Source organism: Podarcis liolepis (genome assembly GCF_965112155.1).
Source record: "Podarcis liolepis genome assembly, chromosome: 12".
Taxonomy (NCBI): Eukaryota; Metazoa; Chordata; class Lepidosauria; order Squamata; family Lacertidae; genus Podarcis; species Podarcis liolepis.
The window spans coordinates 51,129,047-51,156,233 of NC_139563.1; the positions used below are offsets into that span (position 1 = coordinate 51,129,047).

Consider the following 27,187-nt stretch of genomic DNA (forward strand, 5'->3'; position numbering starts at 1 on the left):
AGAACGGCACAGCAGCAAATGCAACGAGTGAGGCAGGCACCATCTCCCTGGAAGACCGCACACTCACATGTAGCCACTGTTTGGCTTAGCCTGACGTGTGAACCAGCTATCAGAAAGCATGCATTTTAAATACAATTTTCAGCACCTTGCCGATGATTCCAAAGTGTAGTGAGTGCACTGTACAGCATCATCTGCCCTCTCTACACCTTGTGGCCCTCAGAGGAAAACAAACTTGTATACTGTAACTTACCTCTCTGGAATATGTCAGAACACGAGGCAATTGCACTTCCTGTTGCACCTAATTTTCTGAGCAACCCAGTACCAGAATATTTTTTGACATTAAGAGTTTGAGGAAATATTTTTTTGACATTACAGTTTGAGGGAACATACTGTCTTGCAGAAAACGCAGGAAACAAGTCTTTGACTCAGGTTTTTTTTTTAATAAATTAATATCATTCAAAATACAGTGCCAGAACATGATGCAGCTGAACATGCTAGTATGATCCGTCATGAAGCACCTGTGCTCATGTAAGATTGGCGGCGCTCCGCTACTGCTAGTGGTTCCTGGGATTAATGCCAGAGCAGCACTACTGAACTGCTCTCCTGCACAGAGTATTCCTGAAAAAAAAAATTGTTCCCCCCCCCAAAAAAAAACAAAAGAGAGACAACTAAGGGATATCTATACACAGTCACACTACAGTAATGCTTGTTATTAAATTAACAAAAATAAAAACCTGGTTAATCCACACTATATCTTGGTTAACATTGGGGCAGGGGGACATAAGCAGCAGGAAGTAATATGCATGAGCCATTGTTTCTGAAATACAGAATGTGGAACTGTTTACTGAGCAAAAGCTCCACACAGACCCGCACTAGGTAGGGCTGGCAATTCTTACTGCAAGCCCAGCAACGTAAGTTCACACCTGGCAAACTACCAGCTGCTCGGAAGACCTGTATTCTAAATAGACAGGTATAAGTTAGTGAAAATACATGCACCTAATAATAAAATAATAATAATAATAATAATAATACAGCTTGACTGAGCCTGCAGTCATTTTGCCCTGCATGTCACCGTAAATTGGAAGATCTACCCTTCCTACCACAGGTAGATCCATGGGATTTGTTTCTCTCTTTACATGGCATTATTATACCAACACGGCTGTTGTGTAATAGGTGCAGCACATTCCATTAGGCCACACAATCTATAATAACTAGCACATACAAAGATTTCCAGAACTCACTCAAATATAACTGGAAGATACTTTGAGCAATTAACATACCATCCTAGAAATAGAAGCTGCTTTTGTGAAAGTTTCCTGAACTAAAAGTCTTCACAAGACTAAAAATTTAGACAATAAGCAGATGCTTTAAGCTTGCAATATACATACAGATCCCATCAGCTACCAGAGGGATTGTTTCAGATTATGGAAGCATATCTGCTTATAAATTCCACCGATTTACACTCAATGGCCACAAAATGTTAAATAGGGCATACATACAAGACAGCTTATTGTTTCATATTCCAGCCCTGTTCTCTCAAAGAGTTTTCACGATAACCAGTTATAGGCATGCAGTCTCTTAATTTTGGGAGCTATACAGGTGGCAGCGTCAGCATCTCTCCATCAATCTCAAACTCATCAGCTCCATCTGGTGAAAAGAGATACGGTGGAGGCTTCCATGGGGATTCTTCAAGGCAAGATGGATATAGTTTTCCCACAGTGCACCGAAAGTCTTTCCCCAAATCCCAGAGCACCCGTTCAGATATATGCTGGCGCAAGAACCACCGGTCAAGTTCCATATCGTACTGGTAGGTGGCATACTTTGCTCTCTCATTCATGTGGGTTTCTCGTATGAAGACACATAAGGAGTTGGAAATTACAACAGCTCTGACACAGGGGTCAGAATATCGTTTGGCAGGGATGTTGGCTGCCATTCGCCATTCATTTTTATTCACATCATAAACTTCCACAGTAACGGAAGACCCATCTACAGTGCTAGTAGGGAGTCTTATACCAGAGTTGCTGCCAACGTGCAAGCCTCCGATATAAAATATTTTATCCCCAAAAGCAGCAGCCGAAGCAAAGCATCTACTAGTTTGTCTCATAGCCATTTCAACCCAAGCATCTGACCTGGGGAAGTAACAGTACATCAGGTTGTGTGCCATTACATAAATGCAGTTATGAACAGCAACAGCTGTACTCCATTGCCACGCACAGGGCAGTGGGCTTACCATTGTCCATTCATCTCTCTCAGTATCATACCTTTCAACAGTTCTCCTGTTGAGCTCTCCACCTACACTGTCTCCTCCAATTGCATAGATGTGGCCTTCACAGCAAACTAGGGATGGCTTTATACGAACAAACAGCATTGGACTCTTTGGAAACCAAGTGTTTTGTTGGGCATCAAACCAGTAAAAGCAATTCACAGTTCGGAAGGCAACCTGAAGTCTGCTCGTTTTACTGTGGTTAGTTTTTGCATTTTTCAACGGGATCTGCCCCCCTGCTATATAAATATCATTATCAGGAGTTACAAGCGTCCCAACCTTATGCAAGTCAGCAGGAGGGCTGCAGAGCTTGTAAACTTTTTCAGCCTGTGGGCTGTAGCAAACTGAAGAGTAAAGACCACCCGGGTTTTCAGAAGCAGCTTCAATGAAGATCATCATTTCCTCTTTAGTCATTCCAAGTCTTGGTTTAAAAAACTTCGGCATAGATTTATATAATCCTTGAACCACTACCGATTTATCGTTCGGCGGTAAGCCTTGAAACCAAGCTCTTTGTGTAACTTCAGAAAGCGCATCAATTCTTATTTGGCTAAGAACAGATGACAAATACTGTGATCGAGATTCTGTGTTGTATTCCAGCCATAACATAGCAGCTTCACGAACGGTTTCCTCCTTTTCCACATTTAAGTTGTCACTACTCAAAATATCTATCAACAGATCATGTGAGAGCTGCATGAAAGCCTCCTGGTGGCATACAGCTGTGAACTTGTGTTCTACCATTCTTTTAGCACTCTGTTTTAACTCCTCACAGCTGAAAAGATCAGCGAAGCTCAACAGCCGCACACAGTTCTCTGCATTTATTTTTTTAATTAAGTATTCTCTGCAACGATGTAACACATCTTCTACCTGCAATAAAACACAATGCAACGCTTACATTAACTTCATATTTAAGGTCAACAGAAAAGAAAAAGAAACAGGAAAAGAAACAAATCTCCCTACATTTCTATAAAAGCAACCTCTCCTTAACTTATTCTGTTTAAGATAATATTTTATTCTCTTGCCATTTATGGTGTTTTAAATGTGTATTCTATACTTCACCTTCCTTTGTAATGTCTTATTTTGAAATCTTTAAGAAAATATTTTAGTTTCCTGTTAATTACATTGCTTCGACTGTATATTTTGCATTTGAGCTTCTTTTGTAATGCTTTATAGTGTAATACTTTATTTGATGTTTTAATGTAGGTTGAAAACTGATTGGAGATTTTTTCTTAAAAATATAAAGCAGTACAGTGGTGCCCTGCAAGACAAATGCCTCGCAAGACGGAAAACCCGCTAGACGAAAGGGTTTTCCGTTTTGGAGGTGCTTCGAAAAACGAATTTCCTATGGGCTTGCTTCGCAAGACGACAATGCCTTGCGAGTTCCTGCGGGTTTTTTTCCTCCCCCCTTTTTTCTAAGCCGCTAAGCCGCTTATCAGCTGATCCGATCAGCAGATAAGCCGCTAAAAGCCGCTAATAGCGCTAATCCGTCAATGGGCTTGCTTCGCAAGACGAAAAAACAGCTAGATGAAGAGAAACACAGAACGGATTCTTTTCGTCTTGCGAGGCACCACTGTATAGCAATGAAATGAAGAAACAACTTCTACTGAACAAAGGTGAAGGGATCATTTACAGAATGTGCCTAAACATACTGGCTGATGTACAACATACAATTGTTCACAAAAAGGAAAGGGAGAAAGTGCCCCAGTTCATCTGCAAAGGCCAAAGTCTATTGGTTACTGAAGAAACTGACCATCTTTCAATGATCAGGGGTCTTCCCTATTTATCTCTGTAGATAATAGGGAGAGAGGTTTTCCCTATTGCTGGTCAAATTGTTACATACCTCAAAACAAAACAAAATAAAATCCCTGCTTTCCCACCTCACTAGGTATCAGACAGCTCCAATCTCTGCAGGGATGGCACTGAACAGAAAAAGCTGAATCAAACCTTCTGCTAGTTCACTGGCTAATACAGTCATTCAACTGTTAGCTGTAAACATCAGTCTCCAAACAATTTCAGGTAGTAATGATGTCCATAACAAGGCAACAGATGCAAATTTGGGAGGTTCCACTTCCTTTTACTTATCTACTGCCCCTTATCCTAGAATGCTGCAATGTATTCAAGTACCTCTAGATTATCACTCCCCTTATAAGCTTCCTCAGTCTCTTGAGATAATCATATAAAAAATTCCTTTTCTATAGTAGTTGTACAATGCTCAGTTGTACAATGCTCTCCTAGGGAAGTTCACAAATATCTCTTCTGTGTCGTGCTAAGACATTATTTTATTATTCCAGGTATGTGGGCCTTAAGGTGGTGTACTTAGGTATGTATCTGGCCATTACTGGGAGGGATATTTGTGTTTTATAATGGCTTCTGTGGCTGAACACTTTTAATGTGTATCATTATTTTTAATTGGTCTGTTATATTGCATTTTGGTTGTAAAGAGATTAACAAATTAAATATATAAAATTAATTATACTGCAAATTCCCTTTGGAAAGCTCAGGACAGTGCAAAGTGCATGGCTCCCTGAAATCATGAGTAGCTAAACTTTTGCGGCCTGGGGGACCCATTCACCATTGGCCACCCTTTGAAAGTGGCATCCATGCAGGGCAATAGAGGAGTAGGGCTATTGTTTTCCCTCTGCTCAAATGATCAATCCTATGACCAATCACCCCTTTCTGAACACTGGGCTCCACCCAGTGCAGCACAACTTAGTTAAATTGTCATTACCAAAAATCAGCAGTCTTAAGGGGCCAAAAAAAATGCTTAGAGGGCCGCATTAGTCTCTCAAATTGAAGGTTAGCTATCCTTGCCCTATATGAATACATCAATTTTACATCTTAATTCTACAAGGATGTAATGGAGAGCAAACTCATTTGAACCAAATAGAAATAGATTGTAATTAGTTTATAGTAGCACCATTAGGGCAGAAAATGCAAATACTTCCATGGCAGTTTCTGTTAAATGTAAAAGAAAGTAAAAAGTTAAATATTCAGAAAGATACATTTTTTAAAGGGTCTTAGAAAAGTTAGCATATAACATTCCTACCTGTAAGAAGCAAGCTGTTTCATAAAGCTGTTCGACTGTGGTGTCACTTATTGCCAAATTACCCGTGTATGCGTAAATTATTATGATTTGCAAAGTGGCTGCATCCACATTCCTTAGATGGACATGCGTTTGCTTGCTTTCACTCAACCCACTCATAAACATAGCCCTGAAAGATAAAACAAAATACATTAACTTCTAGCTTCTATCTTACTTTCTCCAACTCTTTGAAGCCTGGAGCTGGATAAAATTCAGTACATATAAGAGCATTCAGAACTATTAAATGGTTCACAAAGGCTGCATTCCAAGGATTGGGATTTCACACTATTTACATCCAGTTTCATGGATAAGCTACTGTCCAGTTTGTGTGCAAGTGGACTCCCTGATCTTATTGAGGTACAAATCAGTTTAGAAAACATATTAATAAATGCTATATATCAACTTCCTCTGTGTTTAGGTTACATTAAGCAGATACACCATCTTTTCCAGTGTATAAGTCTATGTTTAGCTAAATTTGCTTTAAAAACAGTAGTCAAAAATTGGTGGTCATCTTATACGCAGGGGTGTATACACAAGGGTTTGGGTTTGGACTCTGGTGTGGGCAGCATGGGCTCAAGTTTGTGTTTGGGCTCTGGTGCAAGCAGTCTGGGCTTGGGTTCAGGCTCTGGTGGGGGCGACCCGGGCTCATGTGGTCTAGGCTCTGGCAACAGAGGCTCAGATTTCTTCATTTTGGGTTCAAAAAAATAGGGGTTGTCTTATACATGGGAAAATATGGTATCTCTCCCATAATAGCAATGCTGACTGAAATCCAACCATTCTGCCCTTCTTTGAAGTATAAAAACAGTTATTACTTTCAAAATCTCCTGTTTAGAACAACTGTCAATGGTCAAAATCTTTTTTTGGTCAAACACATTCTGACATCAGTCAATGGCTTGTAGTAAGCACCAGAACACTTAGTCGTACATACACAAAATTGCAGATTCCTGTAGTTAAAACTAGTTTCATTTGAGTATTTCACACTCATCTGCAACTTTCTAGTAATTTTAACTTCATCTTTCATCCAGTCACCAGAGACACACAGGCATAAAATTTAAATTAGTTTGATGTTAGTATTCCTTGAGTACTTCCATGTTACTGGTGTGAAAATCATTTCGTTTTGGGACAAGTTTCAAGTTTTCCAAAGGGCTGGAATTGCCAGTATGTCTTGGTACACATGGCACAACTGAAAGCCAAGAGGAGCCAATGATACTGTGCTTTTATTTCATTTCATTAATACTCACTGAGATATCAACCATACCAGAAGTTTCAAATACACAATGGAACAAAGCACATGGAAAATGCAGCATATCCCAACATCTTCTACAATATGTATAAGCTATTTTTATTTATAAAGATATTAGTTGCACAAGTTATTTTGCTCTTGTACAATAAACATCACAGCAGATATTGAGCCAGAACTCTGGGCATATTCCCCATGGTCAATTTGCACTCGAGCTTGCCTAAGTCTTCTAGATTAGTGGTAGCCAGTGTGCAATGCTTTCTGTAAATTATGGACTACATACACATGGCAAATTGTAAACAATGATTGATGGAAGTTGCAGTCCACGACAGCTGGAGGACCCCACTGGCTACTCCTGTAAGTAGACTGCACTCTTCTCCCTAACCTGCCATGGAATAGTGGAATCATGCTCTTATTTCATGTGACTATTCTATTTCCATGCCTCCTTATTTCCTAACACACAACAGAGCAATGGGATTTTGCACGCATGTGCACAGACACACTTTAGATCTGTTCACACGCAAATCTAATGCAAGAGGGGCAGTTGTCTCTCTTCCCCCCGCTCAAAAAAGAAAAAAAACTTTGCAAACCTCAAAACTAAAAAGAAGAAAGACCTCCTTCTCCTTCTGTGAAATTGAGCTGGAGACATTTCAGACCTTGTTTTCATTAACCAAGCTTCCCTCCATAATGCAAATGTCATGTTTGGCACCCAAACATTACTCTTACAATAGATATTCCACACTTTGTGAACCCATCAAAGTAGTTGCACATCCCCGTTTAGCTATTCCACATCCACAACTCCATTCACTTCAAATTACCCAGTAGAACCATTTTAAAATTATATTATATACTGTAGTCTTAGACATAAGAGATGAACAGAATACATTTTAATGGAAGAAATAACACTACTTTAATCACATACCTGAAGTAAGAGCTGCATGTAGCAAGAACCATCTTATGGCATGGGAATTCAGTGCCCTCAACAATTAAAACAATGTCAGTTAGCAACTGCTGTTCATAGAACAACTTTAACTGCTCCAGTAAGGATACAGCATATTCCGTATTGATCTGCCTTTCTTCCTGGGTAGACATGATTGCATTCCATTAATATTTCCAGAAACAGGTTATAGAAGCCACTTTACTTCAGCAGGAAAGAGGTCAAGCAACCATTTTTTGAAGAACTCAGAAGAAACTACAAGGGATATTTGAATCCTTTGCTAACTTTATTAAGACATTCAGCAATGATAGATTGGACTGTTGAATCAATACTTCAGATGGCAACCCACTCCTTGGATGCAATAAACTGACTTGGTGTCCATCCATTCGCCTGAGACTTTCAAGAACGACCGCCAAGTTCCTGTTCAGATTTCCAGTGATGCAGTTCATGGGCAAATGAATGCAATTTGTGAGGTAGATTTTCTTGAACCATCTCTCAATCACTTGTGACTAGAAGGAAAAAAAATCATGTCAGCAATTTTTCTAAGCCTGTTCTACCATTGTTCTGCCTAGAACACTGTTTGGTATGCTACTTTAAACCATAAAGTTGCTGTTATGAAGGCCATTCATAAATGCAAAGACTAACAGTGAAGAACACATTTGATGCCTTCTCAACTCCTCTGATGATTTAAGAATGCCTAGAACTAAAATGAAGCATTGGATAGGAGTAGCAGCGCAGAAATGTTATTAAACCCATCTATTGTGGTCCTAAATGGTCCTCCCTCTCCTAGTACTGGCAATGTCTCCTTAATAATTGCAATAATGGATCAAGTTTTTGTCTCTCTTCACAATATTTAACATGGCCACAAATGTCATTGGACTCTGGATTTAATCTATACCACAGAAGCTTTGTGATCTCTGTGACACAGTAAACATTTCTCTAATTCTGTTTAGGCTAGCTGAGAGGTACCACCTAATTTCACATATTTAACATTATTTGAGACAGATTTCAATCAAGATGAAACGACATCTGCAATGTCACATTCAAGTATTTTAGTTTACGCATGTGGAAATCCTACAGAGGGGGCTACGACCACTTCCTATGCCCTATTGGCTCATTACTGTCAGACTACCTTTTCCCATTCTTTTTGACACACACAACCAGGCGTCATGTGGAGAATAGCTTTCCTATCCCAGTTTCTAACACTGGTGGAGACAGAAAGGGTGGCCCATGTTTTTGCACTGGGTAATAGAGATGCTATGAGAATCTCAGCAGCCTATCCTAGCTGTCCTCTCTGGTTCAAGTTTACTCCAACTGTGGGGGAGATCGCCACCCAATGTTCAAAACTCCCATTGTTCTAGGTGCATTTTGCGACAGGGAATTTCATTAGTGCAAACAGTTTCTGAGCTCTGGGCGCAGTACTATGCCGAAGATTTCAGATTAAAACTGCAGAGTGGAAGCAAAAGAGGGCCTTTTTTTGTCTCCCCACTTCCAGCTACTCTCCGAAGATCCCTCTTAAGAATATTAGAAGGGTGAGCAGGGAAAGGACTATACTATGTGAAAAATGGACATAATATTTTAGCTGCAGTTCATTCAGTTTCAGCTTTGTATTCTTGTTATAAAAAAGTGTGCCTAGACATTCAGTTGTTGTGCCGATAACCTAGGTTTAAGGTGCCATTTAGCTCCTGACTTTTCATATCTCAGTTTCTAATACTGCCATCACCACTGAGAAAGTGGGGCTCACTGTCATGGCAAGCCACTTTCCAATTCAAGGGTAGTGAGCAGCTGGTTCTTAGCCTGTTCCTAATCAAGATTAACGTTTCCCCATTAAACACCAGCAAGGTCTCCATAACTTGAAAGCTAAATGCTTTCAACCTTTGCTTATACTATTTGTTTTCTAGCAGTGATGTGGAGAAGAAAAAATTCCAGTGCTTTATTTTTCTGTCAAAAAATGTCTCTTTTTTAACTTCATTAATAACAATGGGTGGATGCCTAATAATACAGTATTAGGCAAACTTGGCAGTTTCAAAGTTTTTAGCTTGTTTACTAAATACAAGTAGAACATACATACTCCTTTGATTCCCTCCAAACATCCTTCTTAAACCATAGTGCTTAGGAAAAAAGAATACCAAAGCTCAAATGTAGCCAAATACTACTACTCCTAAAGTCTTGGAAATACTTCTTTTATTAGAACTATACAGTGGTGCCCCGCAAGACGAATGCCTCGCAAGACGGAAAACCCGCTAGACGAAATAGTTTTCCGTTTTGGAGGTGCTTCGCAAAGCAAATTTCCTATGGGCTTGCTTCGCAAGACGACAATGCCTTGCGAGTTCCTGCGGGTTTTTTCCCCTCCCCCCTTTTTCTAAGCCGCTAAGCCGCTTATCAGCTGATCCGATCAGCAGATAAGCCGCTAAAAGCCGCTAATGCGTCAATGGGCTTGCTTCGCAAGACGAAAAAACCGCTAGACGAAGAGAATCACAGAACGGATTCTTTTCGTCTTGCGAGGCACCACTGTACTAAGGAAAAAAGAATACCAAAGCTCAAATGTAGCCAAATACTACTACTCCTAAAGTCTTGGAAATACTTCTTTTATTAGAACTATACTGTGACAACACCAACTACTGGCTCATGCACAGACAGCCACTACATCTCTAAATCTCTTCTGGGAGTTCTGTAGCCTAACCAGTTACAGTACATCCTATCAAAACTTGTACACAATTTGGTAGCTTCATTTCAGAAACTTGTCCAACTTATCTCTGTCGACACAGCTTACATTTATATAATACACATTACTACTTTCCCATATCATTGAACTTATTTTGAACTTTTAGACAACATTTATTTCAGCTACTCCCATACACCTACAAACCTCAAATGCTACTCTTTCAAGCATGTCTTAACAAGGCTGCTCAGCTGCACCAAACTTCAGTTCGGATCCCTCTGTAATACCAAATGACACCTTTTCTGATCACTACCATCACCAATCACTTATTCTTATGATCCATGCTATTTCTCTAGAAAAAGAAGTGCTGGTGCTCACCCGGAACACCTCCCTTGTTTCTCATAATGGCAACGGTGTCCACTTGAAAGGCAAGTTCTGGCTAAAAAAGGCCCTGTTTGTGGTTTCTGTAAGTATTATACTGGCATACACTTCAAATGGCATACACTTCAAATTTCCAAATAGGATGACTCTGCAAGACTGAACTCTCCAACCTTCAGCCTTTCAGATCAAGTGAAATCTGATTTCTAAACAAGAATTGCAAGATGTTATAAATCACACACACAATCCTATTCAAAACTATTTCTCTTTTAAAGCCTATATACAGAACTGCACTTTATATTATTTTTATTAAAACACCATCATCTGAAATTAAGCTGTATGAATTGTCCTTCTGATCCTCGGTTATTAACCCAGCCAATAATCACTGTTAAAAAGTAAGATATCAATTAAAGCTCGATATGAATTGTAGTGCCAGCACAGAAACACATAGTATTGCTGAAATATGAGCCCCTGGGAACAGCAATAGCACCAGTCACTAAACCTGGCAAAATTAAGAATGCCAAGCAAGCCCTATGATGCCATGCCCACTCCCTACCTCCCCCCACAAAAAAATTCTTGCAGCAACAGCTATATCAAATGCACAATATATTTCTTTACACCTCTGCAAACACTGAACTTGTTACTTCAACTCAGTAGTTAAAATTTGCATCTGTTCTATGTAGAACAGGTGAAAAAGTAACCTGATCACCAATCTCAAAACATTACAACCCAAACATCCATTTACATGCCAAGTTCACAATGCAACTATATAATTATGCCAAGCCAATATAAATTATCATTAAATTTATGTGTGTGTGTGTGAGAGATCGAGACTAAAACCGAAGAAGCAAAAGGAGTCTGTTGCTCAGTTTCAATTAAGTACCTCCATTTCAACATCATTAATTGTAACTTTACACCTACAATTCATTTTTTGGGGAGGAGGGGGAGCGGAATCCCATCCTCACCCTCTCTGCTAAGCAACACCAACCTCTTTCCGCTAGGAGGCTGTGGTGTCAAAAAAAAAAAACCCCACCTGCTTTTCTCATCCCGGGAGGGGAACAAGGTGTGTTTCTAAATAGCAGCTCTGTAAGGATGACCACCCAAAACCAGTACAGTGGTACTTTGGGTTAAGAACTTAATTCGTTCTGGAGGTCTGTTCTTAACCTGAAGGACCACTTTAGCTAATGGGGCCTCCTGCCGCCGCTGCACAATTTCTGTTCTCATCCTGAAGCAAAGTTCTTAACCCGAGGTAATATTTCTGCGTTAGCGGAGTCTGTAACCTGAAGAGTATGTAACCTGAGGCGTATGTAACCCGAGGTACCACTGTATTTTTATGCAGCGGCGTCAGGATGCAGCAAAGCAGACACCCTGACCATGGCTTCACCTGGATGCGATGCTAAGCCAGGCCAGGCCAGGCCAGGCCAGGCCCACTCATCAGCTTTCACCTCCACACCCACCACAACACCCCTTCCTCCCCAAAGCCACGCACCCCCCTCCCCAAAAGAGAAACAGCAACCCCTCCGCCCCCCCTTCTGAACAAAGACCTTGGGCGCCCGCTGCCCAGAGCCTGACATTGGAGGCGGCAGGCGCGGAGGATGCGCCGCTGCGGCGGCCCTGAGCGGGGAATTCCGCGGGGCTCCCCCCCCCGCCCGGAAACACCGACTCTCCAGTCGCGTCGCCGCAAGAGGCGGAGTCGGGGGGGGGGAGAGCCGTTCACGGCGCGTGGGCCCCCGAGAACAACACACCGACGCAAAGACACACACGTCGCTCTCGCCCATAGCTCAGGCGCCTCACCTCACCCCCACCCCCCGCGGCCTTCCTCCTCCTCCTCCTCTCCCCCCATCACCGTCCGCGGAAGCCGGTGCCGACCACCCTCAAGCCCGTCATGAAGGAGCCCAGGCCGCTTCCTGAAGGCGGTTGTCCAGGCCAACGCGTGGGGGGGGGGGAGAATAGGAGTCTATGGCGGATTTTGTTTTTTGAGGGGGGGGGTCGCGCGCGTTTCCTGTCACGGAAGGGCCGGCAGAGGCCTAGGAGATACTGGAGGCGGCGGCGGCCGCTCGCCATCCCTTCACCCGCACCCACAGTACAGACGCCCCTCACAAACCTGCGCCACCCTCTCCCCTCCCGCGGCGGCCGCGTCGCCTTCCTCCCCTCCTCAGGATCCTCCCGGGCGAAAAGGAAAGCGGAAGGAGGCGAGGGGGGGGAGGTGGATGGGGGAGGGAAAGGGGCCCGGGGCGGAGGGACACACAGGGTGGCTGCGCACGCGCGGGAGGCCTTACCTCGCTCTCCGCCCGCCCGCCTGCCTGCTTGCCCGCCCCGACGTCCGTTGAAAGGAGCGCAGCGCGCGCGGGCGCACCCTCTCGGCGTTCCAGCCCGCCCTCCTGCGCATGCTCGGAAGGCGGGGGGGGGGAGAGAGAGAAAAATGGCAGGGAGGCGGAGCTTGGGTGTGTGGGTGGGAAATGTTTTCGCGCATGGGCAGGGCCGCCTCCGCCCGGCGCGGCCTTTCTCCCTTCGTGCGCACGCGCCCCTCCCTCCACCCTACCGCCGCCGCTTCTCGGGGAAAGAGGCTCCTTCCCAGAATGCAGCGCGCTGTTTGCAGCGCGCCTTCGGGCGCCTGGCGGAAGAGGCTGTTCCCTGCTTTGCGCCCCCTGCCGGCCGGCTGATGTAACTGCAGCCGCCTGGTGCCACCTGCAAGGTGCAAGAAATGATTGTGAGAGTAGCCCTTGTGGAGAAACCAAGGAAAGCGTCTTTCCTGCCCTCAGAAACACAAACGACGGTTTTGAAACCGTATTCTACATGTACACAGTACACTGGAGAGGTGTCCCCAGCTACCCATGCAAACAGTTATAAACCCCAAACCTAATGTGCATTATTTACGTTGCATATACAGGGAATGTTTCTATGGGGCTTGCCAACAGACCATAAATTTACACAGTGATTTTTTTTTCTGGGGGGATGCAGGGGTACGCATACCCCTAAACCCTCGTACTTACGGGGTCGCCTCTCCTGGTATGTCCCGCAGAGGACCCTAAGGTCCATGAATAATAATAGCTTAAAGGTCCCAGGCACTAAGGAAGCCAGGTTATCCTCCACCAGGGCCAGGGCCTTTTCAGTGATGGCTCCAACCTGGTGGAATGCTCTGTCCCATGAGACCAGGGCCCTGCAGGACTTGATCTCCTTCCTCAGGGCCTGTAGGACAGAGGTATTCCACCTGGCTTTCAATCTGAATTAGCCTGATCCTCTATTCCCTTTTCCCTTTCCTCTTCTATGAAGAAACCCTTTCTGGGACCCCACATTTAAATTCTTCCCTGGTCTCCTTGCTGGCCCTAGTAGGACCAACTTGGCCAGTTAACCCTGGTGATCATTTGATGTCTACTGACTGGGTTCCCCCCCCCAAAAAAAATGACCCCTGAATTTTTGAATTTTATTGATATAGATGCAGCATTTTATGTTGTATATTATGCTGTTTTATTCTGTTTTAAGTCGCATTTTAAACAATGTTTTATATTTGCTGTTAGCCGCCCTGAGCTCGATTTTTAAACCGGGAAGGGCGGGGTATAAATAAAAATTTATTATTATTATTAAACATTTTGTGAATCTAAGTTTAGCCTCATTGAGGGGCAGTATTTCAATATGAGTAGGAAAATGAGAGTACCCCTAGGCATTTTTTCAGGGGGAAAAGCACTGAATTTACATATCTATTTTCTCCTACTCTGAAGTAAGCCCCATCCATTCAAAGAGTCTTCCTCTCTGAGGTAAGTAGCCAGAGGATTACAGCCCTGGCCAGTTATATTACTTTCTTAGCTGACTGCAGGTACAGTACTGGTGGAAAGCTATGCTCCAGAAAACTCCCCATGTTAACCACATTTGCTGCTGCTTCCTGTTTGTGCATTGCCATAATTCACACCGGCACAATAAAGTGTTCCACCTTGGGACAGTGAGCAGCAAATTATGTGGTACAAGTGCACGTGCATCATGCTTTGAATGCATTCCATGCATGCTGTACAGTGGTATCTCGGGTTACATATGCTTCAGGTTACATATGCTTCAGATTACAGACTCTGCTAACCCAGAAATAGTGCTTTAGGTTAAGAACTTTGCTTCAGGATGAGAACAGAAATCGTGCTCCGGCAGCAGCAGGAAGCCCCATTAGCTAAAGTGGTGCTTCAGGTTAAGAACAGTTTCAGGTTAAGAACGGACCTCCAGAACGAATTAAGTACTTAACCCGAGGTACCACTGTATTACCTTACATAGCTCTTGTCCTTAAGGGAAAGAAAGAGGCCATTTTGGAGGTGGTATTGAGCCAGACTGCAGGATGTGTTTCAGTCTCTCTGATGCCTACATGGAACCTTGCATTCTGTTAAGTCACTATTTACCCTATTTTAACCCTAGGTTCTCTCAGCAGATGAGGACTAGGGAAACAATCAGCATCTTAGGCAGGGAGATTGAATTGGAGGCAAGGTGTAGGACACCAGATCCCCAACAGCAGACTGAGCATCCTTTCCATGAAGGAAAGTCTGTACATGCACAGGGGAACTTTCGACACTAGGTCATCGAAACTTCCTTTTCCCCCCAGGGCGGCTTTGCACATGCTCAGAGGCACTCAGTCCAAAGTGGTAGAACTTTTTAGGGTGAATGGGGTCAGGCATTCTGTTGGAAAGCTGCCTTAATGGCCCTAGCAGGGGTGGCAAATATATCCCACGATCTTTTTTTGTCATTGACTTGCAACTGTAACTTCATTAGGTAAGGGGTCCCAGACTGGTTCTGTTAGCCTGACCCTATGCAGAGTAAGGGAGACATGAGAATGAGTTTACTGGTTGCAGAGTGTAGGATCAAAGTGCAAATGAAATGCAGTGGTCACTGGCCTTACTGTGTTAAGTAATAAGCCTGAACTTTATAGGTTGAGGGTGAGTGAATGCATGCAGCCATTGTTGTTGTTTAGACGTGTCCTACTCTTCGTGACCCCCTGGACCAGAGCATGCCAGGCACTCCTGTCTTCCACTGCCTCCCGCAGTTTGGTCAAACTCATGCTGGTAGCTTCGAGAACACTATCCAAACATCTTAGTCCTCTGTCGTCCCCTTCTCCTTGTGCCCTCCATCTTTCCCAACATCAGGCTCTTTTCCAGGGAGTCTTCCAGGGAGATGGCCAAAGTATTGGAGTCTCAGCTTCAGGATCTGTCCTTCCAGTGAGCACTCAGGGCTGATTTCCTTAAGAATGGAGAGGTTTGTTCTTCTTGCAGTCCATGGGACTTTCAAGAGTCTCCTCCAGCACCATAATTCGAAAGCATCAATTCTTCGGCAATCAGCCTTCTTTTATGGTCCAGCTCTCACTTCCATACATCACTACTGGGAAAACCATAGCTTTAACTTTAAGCAGCCATACCTTATGCAAAGTAAAGTGTGCATCAGCCCATTGAAAAAATTAATCAACTTCCATGCACTCAAATTTGCACGGGACCAGACTGTTAGCTGTAAGTCTCCTGTTGCTTTAAAGAAAGGGCCTCAATTAGCTACAGGTGTGCTGTGCTGAGGAAGGGCTTGTGCTTAAGAGAGAGGAGAGAGGTGTTAGCAATTAGTTCTTTGCTGGGCTGTCTTCGGATGCAGCAGCAGCATGGATACCTGGTTTGGGGCCAAATACAGGAAGGGCAGGAATGACTTGGCTTCGTAGAGCTTGCATTTAAGGAGTAAAAAGCAATTGGAAGGTGGGGATTCTTGGTTTATAGAAAGGTGTAGAAAGATGGTGAGAGCTTTAGTGGAGGCCTGGAAGAGGATGGCCTGTTGTTGAAAGAATTCTCTGTATTGTTGGACTGTCTGGGCTTCAGAAGAGGTTTGTAGGCTTTTTGTTACCTTTGAATAAGCGTATTTCTCTTCCTGTCGTGTTTTTTATATGTTTATAAACTTACAGCCCCTTTTTAAAAATACAAAACTATAGTTTGAACGAGGTATCCTGGATAAGTTATCATGTGGGCAGTTACTGCTAAAGTTTTGTGTATGTGTTAAATCCTAGAAATAATGCTGACAACAGCAGTAATGATACTTGAGGGGTAATGGGAGATTTATTGTCTTTGCCTAGGAAGAAAGAAGAGAACTTTGACTGTAATGAATCAAGACGGGTGTGTTCACTGTAATAGCCTTCTGCCATTTTAGAAATAGATGTATTTCTGATTAGTCATTAAGCAATCTGGGTCAACATTGTGCCCTGTATACTTTGAAATTGGTCCTACTGAAATTTTGAAATTGACGGGACTCAGTTCTGAGGAAGCATGCACAGGAGTGATCTATAATGTATCTGTGGGATGTGAAATGTATTCTTTCAAAGTTACTGTATATGCATTTTCCATTTCTAGCATTGTATTTAAGCAGTGGCCATAGTCTCTGCTAATACTTATGGTTTCTCTACAATAGTTTGCACAAAATAGTCAGGTTTGAGTGGAAAAGGTGATTATTAAAGTAGGAGAAAGAGTATTTGCTTGTATGTTTGTGTGACCAAATAGAGCACTTATGGCATAAGATCCACAGAGAGCAATGAGGCTTAAGGACATGGTTTCACAAAAAACTGTTTGGAGGACTTTTCCAATAATAAATGGTAGAGTTCTCTGAACATTGCAGGGATAAGTCAGGCTGAAGTTGTTTTTATCCTAAATGCAAGAATGGCTTTAAGGTCACAAGGGAGCCTAGTGAATGGTCAATACCTGCCTGTCCCATAAAGCCCCCTTAAGGCTCTCTACTTTAAAGGGGCTTTCCCCAAAAATGTGGGGGAAAAGAACAGGGGAATGATATCTAGATGAATGGGTATCAAGCCCATGCCCCTCCCAGCCTTTCCCTCTGCTTCTCTTTAATTTTATTTATTTATTTATACATACATACATACATACCCCACCCATTGGGCTGGGTTTCCCCAGCCATTAACATTGCATACAAGGCAGCCGGTTGCACTGCAGAACAGAGTACTGGTGGGACCCCAGTCGCTCATCAACTTAAGTTCTCCAGATAACATAGAAATTAACATTTGTTTCCTGTTCCCTGAGCCCTGCCAGAGTCCTTTAAATGCGTAATAGAACCACCATTCCATGGGGAGTGTTGAATCTGTTTCATCCCCAGAAAACCCAGGCTGTCCACAAACTTAACAAAGGTGGTGTGTGTGGCTTTTGTCTCTGTGTGTGTGTTTTTAAGTGCTGCTTTTCTATTTTCCAGCCTACAAAATGAAAGCTTCCTCGGAAAACGGACCCTATTCCACAAACCAAAGGCCCTTTTTTTACGCACAACCGACGGCACAGCAACCTTTCCCTAATCCATGGTTCCTTGGCCCAATGTACAACCCGTACGGCATCCCTACAGCAGGTAAGGCTGAGGAAGAGGTACAGATTGGGCCACGGATGAAATAAGAATGGAATCCATTATGTAGCATTGGCCTTGCAGTTTATATTCAGGTTTGGATTTAATGTTGGTATTTCCCAGTTCAGCCTTGGCCAACCTGGTGCTCTGCTGGTCAGAACTGAATAGCGTTGTAGTCCAAACCACCTGGAGGGCATCAAGTTGGCGAAGGCAGTTCTAGTTTGTTTAACTGGCTATCTGTGATATAATAGAGAATTCTACAGAGGCCTTCATGATTGCAGCAATTACAACTGTGGTTTTGCCATGTTGGGGTGCTCTCTTCCTCTTGGTTAACCGCTTACACCAGAGGAATCGCAATGGGTAAAGCTTTCAGTAACAAGCAATAGTGATGGAAAACACTTCACCTACTGAACTTCTGCATGTTGTCCTGTAAGAAGAAGAAAAAGAAAACCCTAAAGCAAATTTTATCATAGCCGTTATTTTAATACTTCATTACTCAAGTTGCTTTATTTCAATAAACTATATCTCACTTTTGCTTTGAACCTATCTGGCAACAGTGTGAGGCTCCAACCTAGGGAATGCCGCCCCTGACCCTAAAAAGGTTGACCCCTTGGTTGGGGGTGGGGAATAAGAGAGCACCCCTGAGCTAAAGGATCCCATTCAGAGCTAGACATTTGAACAGACCAGATTTCCTCAACCTCGGCCCTCCAGATGTTTTGAGACTACAATTCCCATCATCCCTGACCACTGCTCCTGCTAACTAGGGATCATGGGAGTTGTAGGCCCAAAACATCTGGAGGGCCAAGGCTGAGGAAGCCTGGAACAGACGATAAGAAGCTTATTCCAGGGAACTAGAGAAATCAAATCTCATTTGTCTATCCAGAGCCGACAAACAACTGGTGTAAATAACTACCCACAAGCTCTTTAAATTGGGAACATGCCCAAGATTAATAGTTGTCTCAATGGGAGAGAAGCTAGCCCCTTGCCCTATGTTCTCTAGGCAAGTCCACTCCCCCAAAAGGCTAAACCCGAAAAGTATGTGACTCTTCAGTTTGTAACCTGAAGGAGCATCTCCACCTCCATCGTTCTGCCCGGGCACTGAGGTCCAGCGCCGAGGGCCTTCTGGAGGTTCCCTCGCTGCGAGAAGCCAAGTTACAGGGAACCAGGCAGAGGGCCTTATTGGTAGTGGCACCTGCCCTGTGGAACGCCCTCCCATCAGATGTCAAAGAGAAAAATAACTACCAAACTTTTAGAAGACATCTGAAGGCAGCCCTGTTTAGAGAAGCTTTTAATGTTTAATGTTTAGGGAAGCTATTAATGCTTTAATAGGTTATTGTATTGTAGTGTTTTGTTGGAAGCCACCCAGAGTGGCTGGGGAAACCTAGCCAGATGGGCGGGGTATAAATAATAATAATAATAATAATAATTAATAACAGCTCAGCAGAGTGATCCAATCCACTGGAGGTGTTGGGCAGTGGCGTAGCGTGGGGGGTGCAGGGGGGGGGGCCCGGCCGCACCGGGCGCAACATCTGGGGGTTAGGGTTAGGGGTTAGGGGGCGCAAATCCACGGGTTAGGGGGCGCAAACAACCCGGGTGCTGACAACCCACGCTACGCCACTGGTGTTGGGTCATCCCCAAATGCCGCTGAGCACCCCAGGATGGCTGTGGTGCAAATGCAGTTGTGTAAATATAGGACAGGACAGGGCTTCCTTCCAGACCATGCTGGTCTGTTGTCCCTGACAGCCAGGCATTTATCAAGTTTTGAGTGCTGCCCCTTTGGCAGCCGACGTCTGCAGGGTCCCCAGGGGATGGGGGGAAGTGGGGCAGAGCATATGGGACAGTTCACCCCAGATGGTTCCAAATACAGGGCTCTTCCCCGCATTATGGGGTTGTTTGTGCTACCCTGTTCTTGATTCCCCCAACTGCTGTATTCAGTGCATATTGCGGCAGAAATCAAGAACACAATTTCTTTACATGATGCCAAGAAGGAACGGAAGCAACCTGAAGAGGTTGCTTTGGTAATGATAGATGCAACCTTTTTTCATCCTTGAACATCACAGAGGGATTTCACTTAACTTTTGCTGATCAAAAGTAGGTCTTGTTAAAGCTCTGAATGTCTTCTATGAAATAATGAATCTTAAGGTTGCTTTGGCAAAACGTACATTGGCGGAAAATGCATGTTTCTGTTCTTCTTAGGCTTAAGAAGTGGGAGTCCGTATTTCCCCTTTTACTCCGTTCCTGTTCAAGAGTATCCTGGATATCTTATTCCACAGCATCCCATGCAGATGAGAGTTAACAGGAGACCCTATTTCAATGGTCCTCCGCCCTCATCACCCATGTTTTTCCAAGCCACACGCTTCAGGCACTATAATCCCGGCAAGCGAACAGAGACCAAAGAAACTCAGACTGACCCTAGGCAGGCTGAAAGCAAACCGAAAAAACATCAGGATCATGGTATAGAAGTGAGAGACTGTGAAATGGGAAACATGGCCTGTGTCTCATCTGGTGTTGGTAAAGATGCTGATATCTCTTTGGAAAAGCCAGAGAGGGCTGTATCTCCTCTGATTGCAGAGAGAGACTTTGCCAAGGGCTCTGCAGGTTCTTTACAGTTCCGAAGCCTTCCCCCCTCAGGTTACGCTTTTGAGAAAGAGGAAGTGAGAATAGAGTACGGGAACAGCGGTGGTCCCGCCATTCAACTATGGAAGTCCTTCAAAGAAACAATTCCTCTTTATGATGTGGTGAAGAAACCAGTGCCGGAGAATGTGATGCAAAGGGATATGTTTGCTATGAGTTCCTGCGAAGGCGTTGCCTATGGGCCTCGTGAACAGACTGAATTGGTGCCGAGCATTTCTTACCCAGAGGAGCAAGAGGCTGTTGAAGATGTGCAAGAGACGGAGCCTCAATATAAATCAAAGCTGGATTTGGAAAAACAAGGAGCTACTACTCATGGGCCAAAGTCTCCTCTAGACGAAGCCAGAACAGTGCAGCTGGCTGAACAGAACAGACCCGACCAGTTAGGTGCGAGGCAAGAGGCTTTGATGTCGAAAAGATCTGGCTTGAAGAGGTTTGGTGGTTCCAGAGCTCCTCATGATGCGTCCAACCTTGTTCGGCAAAGGGAACTGTTTCCGTCTGGCATGGAGATAATGAATGATTCGTATTTCCCTCGCAAGTTGAATGAAAACAATGATGTGAGTGAGGAACACGTGCCAACTTCAGAAAAAAGCATGTGGTGTGACGAGTCAGAGAAATATATTCCTCCTGAGGGCTGGTTAGCTTGCTTAAACAGCATGGATTCCAACTCAAATTACAATCCGCATTTCTCCCGAAGGAAACGTCCGAGTGTACTTAGCTTTACCTCGGATGAGATGTCTTCTGGAGATGAAGACTCGTCGATGGACGATGCACCACTGTCATATTTTGCTTCTGACTACATGCTTCAGAATATGTATACCTTTAAGAAAAGCGTCGAAGGTTTGGAGATAGATAAAATAAAAAGTGGAGGCTCCCTCAATGAAGATGAGGAAGTGGTGGGGATGGAACAGGCCAATACCAGCTGCAGCCAGAACCTGAAGGGCAGTTCACGGGTCAAGATCAAAGAGGTTTCCAGTCCATGTGGCAAGCTGGGTGTTCTCCCCAGGACTTCCAGTAAAAGGCATCTCCAGTCTCTCAAGAAGAAAGCTACTAAGAGTTTGTCTCCATCAGAAGCAGATGAGTCTGAAGAATACTGGGTAAAGGAACCAGAAGAAGAGGAGGAAGAGGGAGAAGAGGAGGAGGAGGAGGACAACGACGACTACTTGAATCAAAGAGGCTCCAGAAGAACCTTGACCCCCACCAGAAGTTGCCCTTACAGGCAGACCGGCCAGCAAGTGATCTGGAGAGTACCAAAAAATGCTGTGCCAGCACACCTCCTTAGTTGGCCTGTGCAAGATAAAATGAAAACGGCAACTAAACTGAAGAAGGATCAAGAACAAGTTGAGGATCTCTTCGGCGACTACAGCTTCTGGCTGCAGAGGCCTACATCCCAGCAACTAGAAGCGCTTGAGGCACGAAGAAATTCACAAAAGAGTTCAGGTAAATAGCAAACACGCAAGTGGCATTCCTGCATGTTTGGACAATGCAGTATTCATTTTCTCACACACAATGGGCCATGGCAGTTGGAAGGGGGGCAGGAACAGAAGCTTTAATGTACCTTTTAATAGACTGGTGTATGTGGGATCCACATTCTTCTTGTCCCAATGTATATTCAGTACGTTAATACATACCGTATTTTTTGCTCTATAAGACTCACCTTTTCCCTCCTAAAAAGTAAGGGGAAATGTGTGTGCGTCTTATGGAGCGAATGCAGGCTGCACAACTATCCCAGAAGCCAGAACAGGAAGAGGGGTCACTGCTTTCGCTGCGCAGCAATCCCTCTTGCTGTTCTGGCTTCTGAGATTCAGAATATTTTTTTTCTTGTTTTCCTCCTCCAAAAACTAGGTGCGTCTTATGGTCTGTTGCGTCTTATAGAGCGAAAAATATGGTGCATGTATGTATCTCTCTCTCTCTGTCACTCACTCACATACATACATACATACATACAAACAAACAAACTGATATGCCTCCTTAATAAGGATTTAATCAGGTTTTAATAAATGTAATCCAAAACTTAATATGAAATCCCCAAACAGTGCACACAAAATTAGAAAGTGCTTCTGATGCAATCTATTCTTGTAACAGCTTTACTAAAAGTCAGGCTAGACTGAATGCCTTATCAAAAACTAACTTGAAAGGGGCTGCAGTCCTGATTTATAGTCAGTTGTGGGCCGGATCCTGACTGGTATTGCTACAGATCTTTGTACATGTGATTGTGATCCTGCTCTGCAGTTAAATCAGTGCATGAAGTGGCTGGGGGGGGGGGACAGTAAGATGGTGGTACTTGAAGGTTGAAATGTCTCGGCCCAGAACCCAAAAAAACTGGATGTCGGTGGTAGAATTCAGTTCAATAAGTCTTTTTGGATTAAATGATCTTGAAGGCTTGTTGGGAGGGGGGCGCTGGCAAGGGGGGTGGAGAGCATTAAGGCTAGTAATAGCAGGAAACACAATGACTGACTTGGATTCTTCTTCCTTATCTTGCCCAGGAAGGCTACAAAAGGAAGGTGGGAGGACTACATCTGCTGAATACTGGGTGAAAAGTGGAGCTAGGCCCAAATTTGCTAGCCTCGTACATGGTGACCACTTCCCCGTAATCAGAAGCAGAGAGAGAGGTATGGCATTGTCTATATACATGTTTTAAGAAAGTGCACCTGTTAAATGTAAGGCACAAAGCACTTTCTTCTGTCCTGGTAGCGATTCATCTAAACTTGGTTGTTATCTCTGTTACGGCCCAAAGGAGGAAAAAAACACATTGTCAACACAACAGTTTGAATGCACACATAAAGCAAGTATAGGCAAAGCTGGATTTGGCACAGATAATGTAGACTCGGTATGCAGCTCAAGTCAATGTATCTAATACAACACACTTATTTGCAAATATGCAATATGATGCACATGATTCCCCTAGTCCTGAATAGGGTAACTGTGCCCCTGAAGGACCAGGTGCGCAGCCAGGGAGTCATTCTGGACTCACAGCTGTCCATGAAGGTGCAGGTCAATTCTGTGTCCAGGGCAGCTGTTTATCAGCTCCATCTGGTACGCAGGCTGAGACCCTACTTGCCAGAAGACTGTCTCGACAGTGGTGCATGCTCTAGTTATCCTTCACTTGGACTACTGCAATGCGCTCTATGTGGGGCTACCTTTGAAGGTGACCCAGAAACTACAACTAATCCTGAATGCGGCAGCTAGACTGGTGACTGGGAGCGGCTGCTGAGGCCTATAACACCGGTCTTGAAAGACCTACACTGGCTCCCAGTACGTTTCCGAGCACAATTCAAAGTGTTGGTGTTGACCTTTAAAGCCCTAAACGGCCTCGGTCCAGTATACATGAAGTAGCGTCTCCACCCCCATCTTTGTGCCCGGACACTGAGGTCCAACTCTGAGGGCCTTCTGGTGGTTCCTTCACTGTGAGAAGCCAAGTTACAGGGAACCAGGCAGAGGGCCTTCTCGGTAGTGGCGCCTTCCCTGTGGAACACCCTCCCATCAGATGTCAAAGAGAACAACAACTACCAGACTTTTAGAAGACATCTGAAGGCAGCCCTGTTTAGGGAAGCTTTTAATGTTTAACAAGTTATTGTATTTTGATGTTCTGTTGGCAGCTGCCCGGAGTGGCTGGGGAAATCCTACCTGATGAGTGGGGTATACATAATTATTATTATTATTATTACGCTTAATTGTCATTGACCTTTTAATGTATCCAATCTACACAAGGCAAGAGTTCATAGAGTTGTAGAGTTGGAAGGGACACCCAAGGCTCACCTAGTCCAGCCCCCTACAATGCAGGAATCTCAGCTAGAGCATCCATGACAGATGACTCTCCAACCTCTGCTTAAAAACCTCCAAGGAAGGAGAGTCCACAACCTCTTGAGGGAGACCATTCCGCTGTCAAACAGCTCTTGCTGTCAGAAAGTTCTTCCTGATGTTTAGTCAGAATCTCTTGTAACTTGAAGCCATTGGTCCGAGTCCTGCCTTCCATAGCAGGAGAGAAAGTTGCCCGTGTTGCTACAATTGAGCTTAATCCACACCATTCTCCATAGCTGTCCATGAAAGTATTAACAATATAAACCCAGCTTTATAGCATAATCAGTCATTCAAGTTAGTTGGGAGAGAGGGGCTGGGTCAGGGGATGTACAGTGGTGCCCCGCAAGACGAATGCCTCGCAAGACGGAAAACTCGCTAGACGAAAGAGTTTTCCGTTTTGGAGGTGCTTCGCAAAACGAATTTCCTATGGGCTTGCTTCGCAAGACGACAATGCCTTGCGAGTTCCTGCGGGTCCCCCCCCCCCTTTTTCTAAGCCGCTCATCAGCTGATCCGATCAGCAGATAAGCCGCTAAAAGCCGCTAATAGCGCTAATCCGCTAATCCATCAATGGGCTTGCTTCGCAAGACGAAAAAACCGCTAGACGAAGAGAATCACAGAACGGATTCTTTTCATCTTGCGAGGCACCACTGTATCTTAATTCATCAGTGGAGGGAATAAATAGCTCTCTGGTCTAAACTGGGTTAATAAAACTGGTATCATTTAAAGCGTTTTCATATTCCCTTCAACCAAACAGCAGATGATAAATCTGTGATAAGACTTCATAGAAAAGGGAGAGGGATTGGGAGGGAGAAAGAGGTTGCGGGAGCAAACTCTGGTATATTTTGGATGAAGAAATATTTGTTCCCTTTTTCTTCAGGTGACTTGCTTCTAGGCATGCCAAAGAGAAAAGCACGGAAGCCTCCACATAAGCGTAGAGACACAAGACATGACATAGAAGTTGAAGAATGGGAGAAGCCCAAAGCCACCCAACACAAGGGTAGGTTTATTAAGTCTAACCTAAGACTTAGTCCGGGTGGCACTGTGAGTTAAACCACAGAGCCTAGGACTTGCCGATCAGAAGGTTGGCAGTTCGAATCCCCGCGACGGAGTGAGTTCCCATTGCTCGGTCCCTGCTCCTGCCAACCTAGCAGTTCAAAAGCACGTCAAAGTGCAAGTTGATAAATAGGTACTGCTTCAGTGGGAAGGTAAACGGCGTTTCCGTGCGGTGCTCTGGTTCACCAGAAGCGGCTTAGTCATGCTGACCACATGACCCAGAAGCTGTACGCCGGCTCCCTCGGCCAATGAAGCGAGATGAGCGCCGCAACCACAACTGGACCTAATGGTCAGGGGTCCCTTTACCTTTACTTTAAGACTTAGTCCAGTGGTTTCAGAGTGTAGGTGCCAGAATAGATTCTCAGAAGAAATTGCTGGTCAGTAGAACTGGAAAACTTAGTATGAGAACTTCACTGTGAATCTGTGCATGGGACGCTCCTAGGAAGTTGGATTTGAAACATGGTCTGGGAAAATATGAAAGTGCACATGAATCTGAATCTTCAGGTCTTTTTCTATAGTGATTTGGCTTATCTCTGATGATGAGAGAGGCCACAGACACTTTCTGAGTTGCAAATACAAGCCATCTGATGTTATAATCTCTACAGCATGGATATCTGAAATACCAGCCCTGCTTTGTAGGATGTAGAAGAGATGAGCAGCCTGATTTCAGGTGTTGGCTAAGGTGACTTTGTATACTCAGCTTGCTATAGCTTTGCCTGTATTCTGACTCACCAAGCTGGAAAAGTATTTTGTGCATTGGGAAGGGCCCATTGCCTTGCACTTAAGATACCTTGTTCAATCCTTGGCATCTCCAGGTAGGTCAGGGAGTATTCTCTACCTGAAATCCTGCCCAGTGCTGCCAGTTAGATGGACCAAATCAGTCATGACATGGTATAAGGCAGCTTCTCATGCAAACTCACCTTATTTTTGCTGCATTTTGCCCTGTTGCCTGTTCAACTGCACAAAGAGTTTGTAGCTGCAAGAATGAGTGAGGTGCAAATATCTGTTGTGCCACAATACTGGCTGTCTTGTGGGGCTTTGCACTGAGTTAACACTTAAGACATGAGACAAGTCAAACGTTTAGAAAGTGTGTGGAACACACAGGTGAGCTCTTGAACAGATTATTTTTTTTAGGAGTCCTGCGAGCTTCCCCAAACAGGTATTGCTTTCTCATTACTCCTGCACATGACCCATGTTTAGGCTCCGCCTCATCTAAGGTTTGCAGGTGAATCTCGGACGCCTTTAGTAGGTCAGTGTCCATCAAAATGTGATTGGATAAAAAGACAGCTTACAGAAGTCTCCTTAATAATTAACCTTTAATATCATTTGTGCAGGACGTGGAACAAGGAGATCTCTCTATAAAAGAAGATAATCGTAACTGAACTGTAAACCCCAGATATCATTCGGATGAGTCCTATTTAACGGTTGCAAGTGGCTCGGCAAGATTAAAGTTGCACTGTAAAGGTTTCTGAGCACACGTCTGACAAAATGTATAAAAAAAATGAACACCAAAACAAAGGCACTTGGTTTTGTAAATAACACAACTGATATTTAACCAAAATAAAAGTTTAAAATTGCACTAATAGGATGTCTTCGGAATATTAATTGTAGCGCCTCAAACATTTACTTGAAATGGCAAACTTTGAAGCAAGTAAGTTTTCTGTTTGGAAACTGCAACTTAGTTTGAGAAACTTTAATTTAGGGTTGAATGAAGTTCCATTTTCAGAAGAACTCTGTTGGATGTTATTCACTCGCTCAAGCCTTGTGAAATCCAGGGACAGCAAGAGATGCTTCAATTTTTGTGACCC

At 44.0% G+C, this 27,187-nt stretch overlaps 2 protein-coding genes across 10 annotated transcripts; one reads left to right on the plus strand and one right to left on the minus strand.

Annotated features, from left to right (window-relative positions):
* Positions 1-419: 419 nt before the first annotated feature.
* On the minus strand, positions 420-12,946 carry KBTBD2 (kelch repeat and BTB domain containing 2). Of its 3 annotated transcripts, none has more exons than XM_083468198.1 (4): positions 12,839-12,946; positions 7,505-8,028; positions 5,307-5,472; positions 420-3,127 (listed from the first exon to the last, which is right to left on the minus strand). In XM_083468198.1, the coding sequence occupies exons 2-4, from the start codon at positions 7,672-7,674 to the stop codon at positions 1,592-1,594; spliced, it is 1,872 nt and encodes a 623-aa protein (XP_083324324.1). In that variant the 5' UTR covers positions 7,675-8,028; positions 12,839-12,946; the 3' UTR covers positions 420-1,591. The 3 variants fall into 3 exon arrangements, with proteins under 3 accessions (XP_083324324.1, XP_083324323.1, XP_083324325.1); XM_083468197.1 differs by lacking the exon at positions 12,839-12,946 and adding an exon at positions 12,664-12,808; XM_083468199.1 differs by lacking the exon at positions 12,839-12,946 and adding an exon at positions 12,104-12,206.
* LOC310689809 (uncharacterized protein) lies at positions 12,285-26,962 on the plus strand. Of its 7 annotated transcripts, none has more exons than XM_083467964.1 (6): positions 12,285-12,751; positions 17,754-17,900; positions 20,091-21,965; positions 23,012-23,137; positions 25,204-25,323; positions 26,714-26,962. In XM_083467964.1, the coding sequence occupies exons 1-6, from the start codon at positions 12,445-12,447 to the stop codon at positions 26,749-26,751; spliced, it is 2,613 nt and encodes an 870-aa protein (XP_083324090.1). In that variant the 5' UTR covers positions 12,285-12,444; the 3' UTR covers positions 26,752-26,962. The 7 variants fall into 7 exon arrangements, with proteins under 7 accessions (XP_083324090.1, XP_083324086.1, XP_083324084.1 ...); XM_083467960.1 differs by having other exon boundaries at positions 12,292-13,357; XM_083467958.1 differs by lacking the exon at positions 26,714-26,962 and adding an exon at positions 25,720-26,305 and having other exon boundaries at positions 12,312-12,751; positions 25,204-25,371.
* The last annotated feature ends 225 nt before the right edge of the window (positions 26,963-27,187 follow it).

What these genes read in the sequence shown, in the direction of transcription:
- KBTBD2 (XM_083468198.1), bottom strand. Translation starts at nt 7,674, where the DNA reads ATGTCTACCCAGGAAGAAAGGCAGATCAATACGGAATATGCTGTATCC. An exon ending in ACATGCAGCTCTTACTTCAG is followed by an intron (nt 5,473 to 7,504) that starts GTATGTGATTAA and finishes TTTATCTTTCAG; the next exon opens with GGCTATGTTTATGAGTGGGT. An exon ending in AAACAGCTTGCTTCTTACAG is followed by an intron (nt 3,128 to 5,306) that starts GTAGGAATGTTA and finishes GTTTTATTGCAG; the next exon opens with GTAGAAGATGTGTTACATCG.
- LOC310689809 (XM_083467958.1), top strand. Translation starts at nt 12,445, where the DNA reads ATGAAGGAGCCCAGGCCGCTTCCTGAAGGCGGTTGTCCAGGCCAACGC. An exon ending in GTACGGCATCCCTACAGCAG is followed by an intron (nt 17,901 to 20,090) that starts GTAAGGCTGAGG and finishes TGTTCTTCTTAG; the next exon opens with GCTTAAGAAGTGGGAGTCCG. An exon ending in AAATTCACAAAAGAGTTCAG is followed by an intron (nt 21,966 to 23,011) that starts GTAAATAGCAAA and finishes TATCTTGCCCAG; the next exon opens with GAAGGCTACAAAAGGAAGGT.